Source organism: Natator depressus, chromosome 1 (assembly GCF_965152275.1).
Source record: "Natator depressus isolate rNatDep1 chromosome 1, rNatDep2.hap1, whole genome shotgun sequence".
In the NCBI taxonomy this organism is placed as follows: Eukaryota; Metazoa; Chordata; order Testudines; family Cheloniidae; genus Natator; species Natator depressus.
Genome location: NC_134234.1, coordinates 95,599,451 through 95,612,429, shown reverse-complemented (window position 1 = coordinate 95,612,429; position 12,979 = coordinate 95,599,451). Strand labels below are relative to the sequence as shown.

Genomic DNA, 12,979 nt, shown 5'->3' with positions numbered 1-12,979 from the left:
AGAGTCACTGCTTTGCAGATAGTCCCCCATTGTATAAGTATGGGCTACATTTTTTGTTCCTACAGATTTTTGTTTCACACTCCCTGAGGACATAAAGTTTAAAAAATAAAGATAAAGTATTGAAAATACCTTGACCATGTTCTCTCGGTTATTTTAGACTTTTCTGCTTTTCATTAACAAAAATGTCCACAATTCTTTTAAATGGTCTAATTTTTGCTGTTTTAATATTTAGCTTTTGCTAAGATTGTAGACAAAACTTTGATTTCAACAGGAACAGGAGTGAGCCTAGTGGCAAAAAAAAAGTCATTTCAGTGAGAGCAGCACTGAGACAATAGTCACAATTTGAAATGGCTGTTGCTGGCTGGCTTGCACTTTAAAGCACTTAAAGGTGACCTGGCTGGAGAGCCAGGCCATGGAAGACTTGGAGAGACAGGCTACTCCAGGGTCAAAAGTGGTCAAAAGAGGCGAAGTTCCTTGTAACAGGTATTAGGGGCGCCCTAGAGGTGAGAGGTCTCAGAGTAGCAGCTGTGTTAGTCTGTATCCGCAAAAAGAAAAGGAGGACTTGTGGCACCTTAGAGACTAACAAATTTATTTGAGCATAAGCTTTCGTGAGCTACAGCTCACTTCATCGGATGCATTCAGAGGAAAAACTGAATTCCACTGAATGCATCCGATGAAGTGAGCTGTAGCTCACGAAAGCTTATGCTCAAATAAATTTGTTAGTCTCTAAGGTGCCACCAGTCTTCCTTTTCTTTTTTCTAGAGGTGAGAGTGCACAAAACACTAATACTAATACATGAGTTGCTTCCCAGATCTTCTCTACTTCTTTTTACCAACTACAAACATTTGTGAACAGAGCACCAGGGGCTGGATACATTACTGGGTAATACTCCTCTGGACCGTGCCTGCCTCCCAGTGCTGCCTCTGCTCCGACTCCAGGCTAGTTACCACTGCTCTGCTTGGACAGCTTTTCTAATCACTGAGTCCCAGTTCTGATTCCATCCATAGACCTGCAGCTGCCTTGTCTGGGCCTGCTCTACTCCCTGCTTCTTTTCCACCCCCACATTTTTCTCAGGCTCCATGTGACTCAGCCTTTTAATTTCCCCAGTCTCTTAATTTCACACTGCCGTAAGGCTGCCCAATTTGCTCTCAAGTAGCTGCTGCTGTGTACATTCTCTGCTAGCTCAGTCTCATGATCTCTTGCCCAAGGGGTTCCACATTGGAACTACTTGTTGCCACATATTCCACCAGACCATGACCTATTAAATTCCAGGTAAATAGGGGAAGGGGAGGAAGTTGATCCTACCTTCTTCCTGGCTCTGCTTCCATGAAGGCTAATCACCACTGACCCTGGCTCCTTAAGGTCTTAGAATGGGTGTGAATCTGATCTGATGGCCCAGGCCACTGACCTACATCTTTCTCCTGCTCCCCATTGTCGTTCTTAAGATCATTTGGGAGCGGGAAGGGTCTCCATAGTGACCCTGCAGTGGATATATTAATCCGTGATCCTAAAGGTGATAGTGGAACATTTTCTTATTTTAAGCTACACGATAGACAGGAAAGTGGACGATAAGCAAGTGATGTACTGCCAGCATTTACCAACAGGATCACATGATTTTCTCCCATATCTTATAATGCTTATGATATAATGATAGCTCATCTTAAGTGATCACTCTCCTTACAATGGAGGGAAGCAAAAGTGGATGGGAATCTGGGAGGCAGTGACCATGAGTTGGTTGAGTTCAGGATCCTGACGCAGGGAAGAAAGGTAAGCAGCAGGATACGGACCCTGGACTTCAGGAAAGCAGACTTCGACTCCCTCAGGGAACAGATGGCCAGGATCCCCTGGGGGACTAACATGAAGGGGAAGGGAGTCCAGGAGAGCTGGCTGTATTTCAAGGAATCCCTGTTGAGGTACAGGGACAAACCATCCCGATGAGTCGAAAGAATAGTAAACATGGCAGGCGACCAGCTTGGCTTAATGGTGAAATCCTAGCGGATCTTAAACATAAAAAAGAAGCTTACAAGAAGTGGAAGGTTGGACATATGACCAGGGAAGAGTATAAAAATATTGCTCGGGCATGTAGGAAAGATATCAGGAGGGCCAAATCGCACCTGGAGCTGCAGCTAGCAAGAGATGTCAAGAGTAACAAGAAGGGTTTCTTCAGGTATGTTGGCAACAAGAAGAAAGCCAAGGAAAGTGTGGGCCCCTTACTGAATGAGGGAGGCAACCTAGTGACAGAGGATGTGGAAAAAGCTAATGTACTCAATGCTTTTTTTGCCTCTGTTTTCACTAACAAGGTCAGCTCCCAGACTGCTGCGCTGGGCATCACAAAATGGGGAAGAGATGGCCAGCCCTCTGTGGAGATAGAGGTGGTTAGGGACTATTTAGAAAAGCTGGACATGCACAAGTCCATGGGGCCGGACGAGTTGCATCCGAGAGTGCTGAAGGAATTGGCGGCTGTGATTGCAGAGCCCTTGGCCATTATCTTTGAAAACTCGTGGCGAACGGGGGAAGTCCCGGATGACTGGAAAAAGGCTAATGTAGTGCCAATCTTTAAAAAAGGGAAGAAGGAGGATCCTGGGAACTACAGGCCGTCAGCCTCACCTCAGTCCCTGGAAAAATCATGGAGCAGGTCCTCAAAGAATCAATCCTGAAGCACTTACATGAGAGGAAAGTGATCAGGAACAGTCAGCATGGATTCACCAAGGGAAGGTCATGCCTGACTAATCTAATCGCCTTTTATGATGAGATTACTGGTTCTGTGGATGAAGGGAAAGCAGTGGATGTATTGTTTCTTGACTTTAGCAAAGCTTTTGACACGGTCTCCCACAGTATTCTTGTCAGCAAGTTAAGGAAGTATGGGCTGGATGAATGCACTATAAGGTGGGTAGAAAGCTGGCTAGATTGTCGGGCTCAACGGGTAGTGATCAATGGCTGCATGTCTAGTTGGCAGCCAGTGTCAAGTGGAGTGCCCCAGGGGTCAGTCCTGGGGCCGGTTTTGTTCAATATCTTCATGAATGATCTGGAGGATGGTGTGGATTGCACTCTCAGCAAATTTGCGGATGATACTAAACTGGGAGGAGTGGTAGATACGCTGGAGGGGAGGGATAGGATACAGAAGGACCTAGACAAATTGGAGGATTGGGCCAAAAGAAATCTGATGAGGTTCAATAAGGATAAGTGCAGGGTCCTACACTTAGGATGGAAGAATCCAATGCACCGCTACAGACTAGGGACCGAATGGCTAGGCAGCAGTTCTGCGGAAAAGGACCTAGGGGTTACAGTGGACGAGAAGCTGGATATGAGTCAGCAGTGTGCCCTTGTTGCCAAGAAGGCCAATGGCATTTTGGGATGTATAAGTAGGGGCATAGCGAGCAGATCGAGGGACGTGATCGTTCCCCTCTATTTGACACTGGTGAGGCCTCATCTGGAGTACTGTGTCCAGTTTTGGGCCCCACACTACAAGAAGGATGTGGATAAATTGGAGAGAGTCCAGCGAAGGGCAACAAAAATGATTAGGGGACTGGAACACATGACTTATGAGGAGAGGCTGAGGGAGCTGGGATTGTTTAGTCTGCAGAAGAGAAGAATGAGGGGGGATTTGATAGCTGCTTTCAACTACCTGAAAGGGGGTTCCAAAGAGGATGGCTCTAGACTGTTCTCAATGGTAGCAGATGACAGAACGAGGAGTAATGGTCTCAAGTTGCAATGGGGGAGGTTTAGATTGGATATTAGGAAAAACTTTTTCACTAAGAGGGTGGTGAAACACTGGAATGCGTTACCTAGGGAGGTGGTAGAATCTCCTTCCTTAGAGGTTTTTAAGGTCAGGCTTGACAAAGCCCTGGCTGGGATGATTTAACTGGGAATTGGTCCTGCTTCGAGCAGGGGGTTGGACTAGATGACCTTCTGGGGTCCCTTCCAACCCTGATATTCTATGATTCTATGATTCTATGATTCAATGTATATTTTTTCATGGTCTGTGTGTATATATAAAATCTGCTCACTGTACTTTCCACTTTATGCATCTGTTGAAGTGAGCTGTAGCTCACGAAAGCTTATGCTCAAATAAATTGGTTAGTCTCTAAGGTGCCACAAGTACTCCTTTTCTTTTTGCGAATACAGACTAACACGGCTGCTACTCTGAAACTTATAATGATTGTGTACCAAGGAAGCAAGTATTTGCAGACAGGAAGGGTGAGGGAATAGGAAACCTTTCCACTTGGTTTCTCATTTAAACAAAAACACCTCTCCAAATCATAACCAAAGAAGGCTGCAGAGTCACTTGGCAAACACACTTGTATTAAGTACATTTGCTGGAAATGTTTCTACTTTGTTCCTGTAAAGTACAGTGACTGTATTGATAGGATAGCACACAGAGTTCAGCATGCACAGACTGAAGTGGGGGAGGAGAATGAAGATCTCTGGAAGTTTTTTTTGGAAAATACCTGCCATATGATGCATTCCTAAAGCAAAAAATTACTCTTTAGAAGTATTTTATGAGCCCTCGGTCAACTGCAGGGATAAGATGTCGTTCTCTAGGGAGAGAGCTGAGCAGGGGAGTAGAGCCCTGCGGCGGGACTGGAATCCTGTGGGTCCTGCAGGATCCACTGCTATAATAGTGGGAATGGATAAAATATACTTTGTTGTGGGCAGGCAGAGGTGACTAGTGGGAGGGACACAAAGAGGGGCACCAGCTAAGGGGGGGGGACAGGTGACACCCCCATGTGACTCTTCCCCGCACTGCCCCCAGGTCAGGGCCCCCACACGCTCCCCGTCCCATCCTCCCCATCCCACTTTACCTGGGCTCTGTCCTCCTGCTGTGCCGGCCTGGCTTCCCCTGGCTGTTCGGCTGCTCTTCTGGCAGCCAGGCTGCGGAGCCATGCCCTAAACCTAACCCTAACCCTAACCCGCAGGCCACCCGCCCCCCCACGCTCACTTTCTGGTGACAGTGGCCAAGCGAGCCAGAGTCCCCCCACCTTCCCCGGCATGCTCAGAGTCGGCTCCTGTCCCCAGAAGCTGACCCGGGCAGGGAGAGGACTGCCGCTGTCACCACTCCCTGCCTTGCCCAGACTCAGCTTCTGGGGACAGGAGCTGTCTCTGAGCATGCCGGGGAGGGCTCCGGCTCGCTCGGCCACTGTCCCTAGAGAAGCTGAGCCCCAGGGCAGCCGCTGCGCTCCACCGCGCAGCATGGCTGGAAGAGGAGAGGCTCTGGCCCCGCCCCTTCCTCTCCCCAGCTGGGGCTGGCTACTGAGTCCAGGGCCCTGAGCAGGCTTCTGGGGAGGGCAGGTGGCCAACCCTTCCCACCTCCCCTGCCCCCAGCGTCGCCTCTTTGGGCGGGATGGGATGTGCAAAAAACAAGACAGTGGTAATTTTGTGGGAAACCACAACATCGCTCATCAGTTTGTCATAAATAGACTTTCAGCAATGTAAAGCAAGTTTTTCTTTTTTTTTTTTAAATAAAGTTTTTAATATTTAAATTATAGTGAGGGATAGAAAGACTAGATGTCTGTTATAACATGAGTTGAAGTATCTTTTTACATGGTTTAAGCAAGATTTGTTTTATTCTTTTATTGGTAAAAGTTGATTCTGAATTCCATTTATATATCTAATATATTAACCAACCTGTTTGTTTGGTTTTAGTTTTTAGTAGCATGGGGAAATTTGTCTCTCTTGCGGGATTTGTGGGATCTAAGGTTTTTACAGGTGGGAGCGGGGAAAAAATGCAAGAAACAATGCAGGTGGGAGTGGGTATTGCGGGGTGGGATGGGACAGGAGCGGGATTAAAAAAATAGTCCCACGCAGGGCTCTATAGGGGAGCAAGTTACTCTTTCCAGTCTGCTTTCCTGCAACCCACCTAGATATCTGAGTGGGTGATTGGGAGTTAATGCTGTTCCAGACAGCGTTAGCTGCCTCTTCATGCTCTTTGAAGCTGCTGCTGCACAGATAGGAAAGAAGGCAGTCAATGGAAGAATAACAATGTTACCAAGAAGGATAACAGGGCAGCCATGTGCAGTTGCTGGGCTCTGTGGCCCTCCAAACCACACTGAGGGAGCCCAGTAGTAGAGTTGAGCAAATAATTGATTATTCTGCCCAAATCCAAATGGAAATTTTTTGTTTTTTCTTGCTGAAATGAAAAAAAATTCATTTTGGGTCAAATGAAACATTTGTTTGACCCAAAACAACTCTTTTGGTGCTTTATTTCAGGTTGTTTTTGAGTGGCTTTCACTTCTTCTTAGCTAACTTTTGAAAACAAATATCATTTCAAGAATGAAAAGTCAAAACATTTCCTTTTGAAATGGCTAAAACAAACTGTTTCAACATTTTTGCATGTTTTGTTTTTCAGCTGAAACTGTTCGCAGAAAAATGCAGTTTTTTTGGGGGGTGGGGGTGAATTTACTTTTTGCTGATTTTTTTTTTCCCAAGTCTACCCACTGGAGTGCACAGAATCATATTTTGAACATCTGCACTATCTGCTGGGAATGATGTCTCATTTTGGCTTCTTGAATAGATGAAGTTTATTTTGTAGGCAGAGTTTGGAATACCACTACCTTTTACCCCTCAGGTAGAACCCCTTCTTGTACATGAGTATCCATATCATAGAATATCAGGGTTGGAAGGGACCTCAGGAGGTCATCTAGTCCAACCCCCTGCTCAAAGCAGGACCAATCCCCAAGTTTTGCCCCAGATCCCAAATGGCCCCCTCAGGGATTGAACTCACAACCCTGGGTTTAGTCGGCCAATGCTCAAATCACATATCCTTGTGGCTGTGAGTAATTCAGACTTTATGTTGTAGAGGAGGTGTGTAACACTGCTGTTGCATTGTTAGCAGATCCACAACACAGTCCTTGAATTGTTGTCAAATTACAAAGGAGGATGCTTAATTTTAAAATCATTAATGTTTGTATAGATTAAATGCAAGCAACTGGGGCATTAGCGAAAATATTATGTAACCAGGATATGAGAGGCTATTTCATAGCAACAGAGCAGGCCTTAGGTTTTGTGAAGCCCAAAGATGCTGGAAGGAGGTAAAATCAGACCATAAATTGTGTCTCCCTCTGAACCCGCTGTCAATAATGGCGTTACCTCCTTTGTAATGTACTTTGAGATCCCTGGATGAAAAGCACTATATAAGAGCTAGGTGGTGGTGGTAGTTCTTTTAATTAATTATACTGTTTCCTCCCCTACCTTGTGCTGCTTCTGGAATTTAAAATAGAGCTGACCTGTGCATTGCAAGGCTTGCCCTGGAGGCTGGGCTCCGAACAGCTCTTTGTTTTGTTTGTTTTTTTGGCCAGCCTTGTAGCTGAGAAGGTGCTTATGTCCCTGTGAAGGATGAATCTCGCTGGTAGGTCAATTAAATAACATGATAAAATGGGGTCAGTGAGTCACTTTTCACTATTTTTGGTGTGGCTTGTTCTCCTATTTCTGCTATATACAGGGTATTGATGTCAGTAGAAGTAGTTTTCATTCTGTCTTATCATAATGTCACTTTTGGAGAAAGGAAAAGCAGTCTACAAATAGGAGAGCATTTTGGAACATCTCCATCTGGGAAAGGAAATACAGAACTCCTAAGTTCACATTTCCTTTGGAAATATGAATCAGTGTTCATCACTTTGAACAAATGTACTGTGTAACCAAATATAAATCTTAGACATGTCTTGAATCTGATTGTCAGCTGTAGAAGAAGAGCCTCATGTTAAATAAGATACCACATTTTAGTTGATTTCCTTTGAATATGAAAATATCAACAGTTATGCATGTTGGTGTCACTGATTTCTGTAGAACAACATGGAATATTTTAAAAAATTGGAAGCATGTGGGGAAAACCTCATAGAAGGCCTTCCAGTTGAGAAGAATAACTGCACTTAACTGTAAGGTGTGGGTGGATTTAGCTGTTGAAATCCGTTGGTTTGAACAAGCTAAATCTTCACAATTTGCCTTTTCAAAAATAAGGAGCTAGAAGTTAAAACTCCAACAGAAGACCTTCTGGGTCTTCAAGGAAAATGTTGCTACATAAGATTAATAAAATATCGACTTTATGGTATAAAATAGTACACCCTAATGAACAAAACCAAGGATTTCTCAGGAGACTTTAACACAGCAGAAGAATCAATAATACAGAATGTGGAGCTTAGTGTGCTATTAAAAGAAAACCAATCCCCACCTGCCCCCCAAAAAACCAAAACACCTTTGTTATGAACAAATTAAAGCTGCAAGAATGTTTCAGTGGTATCCAGCTAATACCTCAGACCAATATTACGTTTTCTTTACAAAAATTCTACACACTTAATTTTACTTCTTTGCCTATATTTTAACTTGTTGCTAGAAGATTATTGGAAATGGTACTTAGTAATCTCATAGTGATTTGTTATTTTTGACCATTGCATATGCTAAGGGGCAAACATACATTTAGGCAAGCAGTGTAAGTTGGGGACAGTGAGAATTGCATTAAATTATTTCAGTGCTTAAGCGCTCTGCTGGATCAGGGCCTTCTCTGTTAAGTTCTAGACTTTCTAATGTTTGGGTATGATAGAGTGTTACCCAACCTCATATACAATACAAAGATGTGACAGAGCCAGGAAAAGTACCCAGCTCTCGTCTTCTATTCCAGTGCCTTAACCACAAGAGAACATCCCTGTCCTTCTTGCAACCCTCTGCCCCATTCACTGTCCATCTTGTGCACTGGGTGAAGCAGGAATCCAGTAGATCAGAAAGCATGTGATTGTGTAATTAGACAAACCCATACTCATAATGGGGCTGGATTAAGGTTTTCAGTGCTTGACTTTGCAACCTTAATGTTTTTTAAACATATGTTTTTTAAATAACTAATATTTAAACCAAAATGAGTTCAAGTTATGAACCCAGAACCTTTACATGAGTTACACAGACCTTTACCACTTGAGCTAATGGAGTACCTGGTAGTAGTAGTACGCTATTATCCTCTAGGTAAACCAGTCACAAGAAGGAGATGTGATATACTATACCAGTGGTTTAAACAACTATTTGCTAGCCAGTACATAAGAACGGCCATACTGGGTCAGACAAAAGGTCCATCCAGCCCAGTATCCTGTCTTCTGAAAGTGGCCAATGCCAGGTGCCCCAGAGGGAATAAACAGAGCAGGTAATCATCAAGTGATGCATCCCCTGTCACCCATTCCCAGATTCTGGCACCATCCCTCCTCATCTTGGCTAATAGCCATTGATGGACCTATCCTCCATGAATTTATCTAGTTCTTTTTTTAACCCTGTTATAGTCTTGGCCTTCACAACATCCTCTGGCAAGGAGTTCCACAGGTTGACTGTGTATTGTGTGAAAAAATACTTCCTTTTGTTTGCTTTAAACCTGTTGCCTATTAATTTCATTTGGTGACCCCTAGTGGAACACTGGCAGTCAGAATTCCTGGGTACTATTCCTGGCTGCAGAGATGAAGGTAGTATAATGGTTACAGACATCTCTGCCATACACATAAGTTTGGCAATTCCATTCTGAAAGACAGTATAGCTGTGAATGAGAACTGGGTCTGCTATGCGACAGATAGGATTCAGTTTCCAGTTCTGGAACTTTTCCGCATTTTACAAATGGTATAGCTGAGAAGAGACTTGCCTACCTTTTAATTTAGAAAGACACCTTGCTAAATGATAAGGCCATGAAGTTTATTAATACCAGTAAGTGGAAGAGCTTGGACTAGAACGCATTGTTTCTTCCTGGCCCCCCACCCAGCTGTCTAAAGATTACTAAAGAAATGAAGAGCTTGCATAGCCAGTTTAGTATTTTATGCTATAACAAACTGCAAGTAAGTGCTATAAAATAAGTGAGCAATAGTAAAGCTATTTCTTAGTCCCTGCCCACAGTCACTATGTTAACAATTATGATGATATATAGAGGCTCTGGCATAGGTGCTGGAACTAAGGGTATGGCACACCCTCTGGTTTGAAGTAGTAATAATAACCCAAATACATGGTTTCCACCTTCTGCACCCCAACTATAAAAATTGTTCCAGCACCACTGGGCTCTGGAAGACACATTAGCAGTTTTTGTTACTTTTGGAATAATAGTGGATTAATATTTTACAATATAGCACTATGTGCAAAGCTCTTCCAGCAGATTTCTTGTTTTCTTCAGAGTATCATGATGTTAAGTAATTTTACAAAACAAAATGCTTCATTATTTTTGCATATCTATTTTTCTCTGCATGTAATATGACACCTTGGAGGTGCTTGCACTGGCTGATTAAAATTAGTTTTCCTAAATGTCAATTCAAATTATTGCTGCCATTTCATTTTAATAAGAACATGTTGCTCAAAGCTGTTAATTTCATGTTTGTATTATTATAAACTACTAATAAGCAAAAGCTTATTGGGATTTGTACATACATTGTTTAAAAAATTCATACGTATTCATATCATATTTATTATGCCAGTTGTAGTCAGTCAATGATTAAATGGTTCAAAACAGTAAAATTTTAAGTCACAAATGTGATTGATTATATTGAAAATAACTTTCCTAACAATAATAATGAGAGTTTATAGTCACTGAAGTACTTAAAGGACAAATTTAACCTATACTCTTGAACGGAAAGTGTTCTTCTTTTAAAAAAACTTAAAGAAAAAATAAGCATTACAATCCATAAACAACTATTCAAAAAGAAGAGAACAGATTTTTAAATAGTACACTTGAGTTTTTATAGCTTTTTTCCATTTTTGATTAATTTTAGCTATATTGTAACATAAGTAAAAGGTTTCTCACTGATTCAGATAATTAGTACATGATTTTTTGCAGTTCTGAGGACTGTCTGATAAAATATGTAGAAAGAGACATAAATGTTCCATTGATCTTACTGGGAGCTTTGCCTATACCAAGACTGCAACTTCAAGCCCATAATTGCATCATCATCATAATGTCATTTTGACAATCAACTTTACCTTTATGGATTTCTAGTATTCAAAGCAGGTAAATGCTCTGAAGGCTGAGTAGATGTATAAACTCATAGGTACTCATGATGGACCAAATTTTGGTTCTATTGAGGTCTACAACAAAACTTCTGACTTCAATAGGTCCAGGAATTGGCCTGTATGACCCACAGGCCACGAGTGACTCCCACTAGTGATTCTTGTAGCTCTCATTGAGGAATTTGCAAGGTTGCCTCCGGCCTGGATTTCTTCCCTGATTCCATGAAATTACTAGTGGTGTCTTCTTTTAGTACCATCCCCCACTATGCACTGGATTATGGTGGACCTACTCTACCTTGTTCATTTGCCCCAGTCATCCAGGAGAGCCCAGCTTCAACAAATTCCTTTGCCCTTGTCCTCAAGGGAAAGATGGAGCATGATTGCTGGTAGCTGAGTAGTTCTACTATGCAAATTCTAGAAAGGACTTTATGGTTTAGTGTCTCAAAGTTTAACTAGTACTACATATATTTTAAACCAAATGCTTCTCCATATGCTGTTCTATACAGAGAACCCTCACCATCTTCACTCAGTAGTTGAGCAGCCGACATTTACTTTTTTACAGATCAATAGATGATGTACAATACATCTCTCTTTCTCTCTCTCTCTAACTCACCTTCGACAATATCCTGCTTTATAACTTAAAATGTAAAATGTCATCCCCAATCCTGGAAACACGTACATAGGTGCTTAGCTTTAAGCATGTCCGTAGTTCCATTACACTCATGTGCTTATAGTGAAGAATATATACAAATGCACCATTGGACCAGGCCCCTAATTATTGTAAGAAGTTCTGATATGTGTCAGAGATCCTGTCATAACTTACCCCCTCCTGTCAGCAGTATATTTAGTTTCACATAGACCTTTATCATCTCTAATTTCTACTAGGGAGTCTAGTCCACCTCTGCCAAGAGAAGTTTGTTACCAAAGTATATTTGCCAGAATTCTGTCCAGTATGGAGTGTTTTGGATTTTTTTATAATGTCTTACATAGTGGAATTACATCTTTCCTCAGAAGAGGAATGCATGTTACTGTCAGGAAATTATTTCCAATATTAATTTTATATTTTCCTTTTGTTAAATTTATACCCTTGTTTCTAGTTATACCCTGTTGTACAAACCAAAATCATTATCTTCCTCCTGAGGCTCACATCTTGAAATTCTCAGAGTTATTTGTAAATGTTACTTAATCACCCTGTACTGATGTAGTTCTTCATGCACTGTCATAGTTCGAGTAAAATTACCTCTACTTACCTTCTAGTCTGAAGATGGTAAAATGAGGTCTGCAATGAAAAGCACCCAGTGCATTTCCTGCGCAGTTCATCCAAAGACCCTGGAAAACCCAAGTTGCAGTGATAACTGATGTTGCTCTGCTGGTTACTTTCCACTCATTTGACGCAGTGGCAGCAATAACAGCTCCTATTCCACCAAAACAAAATATCAAAGCTAAAATCTGTATCCCTAACATGCTTCTTGACTTTCACTATATCCTGGACAATTAGCAATGTCACTGTGTGGTATGTGGAGAGTACTTCAGTCATCTGGGTAAGCAATAGGTACAACACAAGCAAATTACACTTGAACAAGTGTTGCAGAAAGTTAATATGGGGACAAGACATTTTTCATGCTTGCTTGACTTAAAGACCCAGGCACCAGAGACATTTAGAGACAAACAAAAAGTGTGATTTTTTTTCTTTTAGATAATTAGTGATGGATGTTACAAATCAATAAATTATTTTTTAATTTTAAAAATGAACCTCATTTTTTTATATTTTTTCTCATTTCTGGTATGCTAGTTAATGCTTAATTTTTAGTTAATTGGAAACTTAACAACCCTAGAAAAAAGTGCAGAGTCCAAATTGTTCAGTACCCGTTAGCAGATGTAGCAAAACACTTTTAAAGGGATCAACTATTATTTGAAAAATACATTTTAAAAGAGTCTAAAATAAATTTACTTGTCAGCAGTAGTTGAACTGGTAGCTCTGTCTTTAAGATTGTAAAGTCTTTGGGGCAGGCACTGTGTTTGCACCTTT

At 41.9% G+C, this 12,979-nt stretch overlaps 1 protein-coding gene across 1 annotated transcript in view; it reads right to left on the bottom strand.

Moving 5' to 3' along the window:
* The window catches only part of CLDN10 (claudin 10), a 104,923-nt gene extending 92,412 nt beyond the window's left edge, over positions 1–12,511 (bottom strand). Inside the window, exon 1 of the mRNA XM_074962650.1 lies at positions 12,201–12,511. Within this exon, the coding sequence (XP_074818751.1) occupies positions 12,201–12,414 (214 nt within the window). The 5' untranslated portion in view covers positions 12,415–12,511. The remainder of the gene's footprint in view (positions 1–12,200) is intronic.
* Between the last annotated feature and the right edge of the window lie 468 nt (positions 12,512–12,979).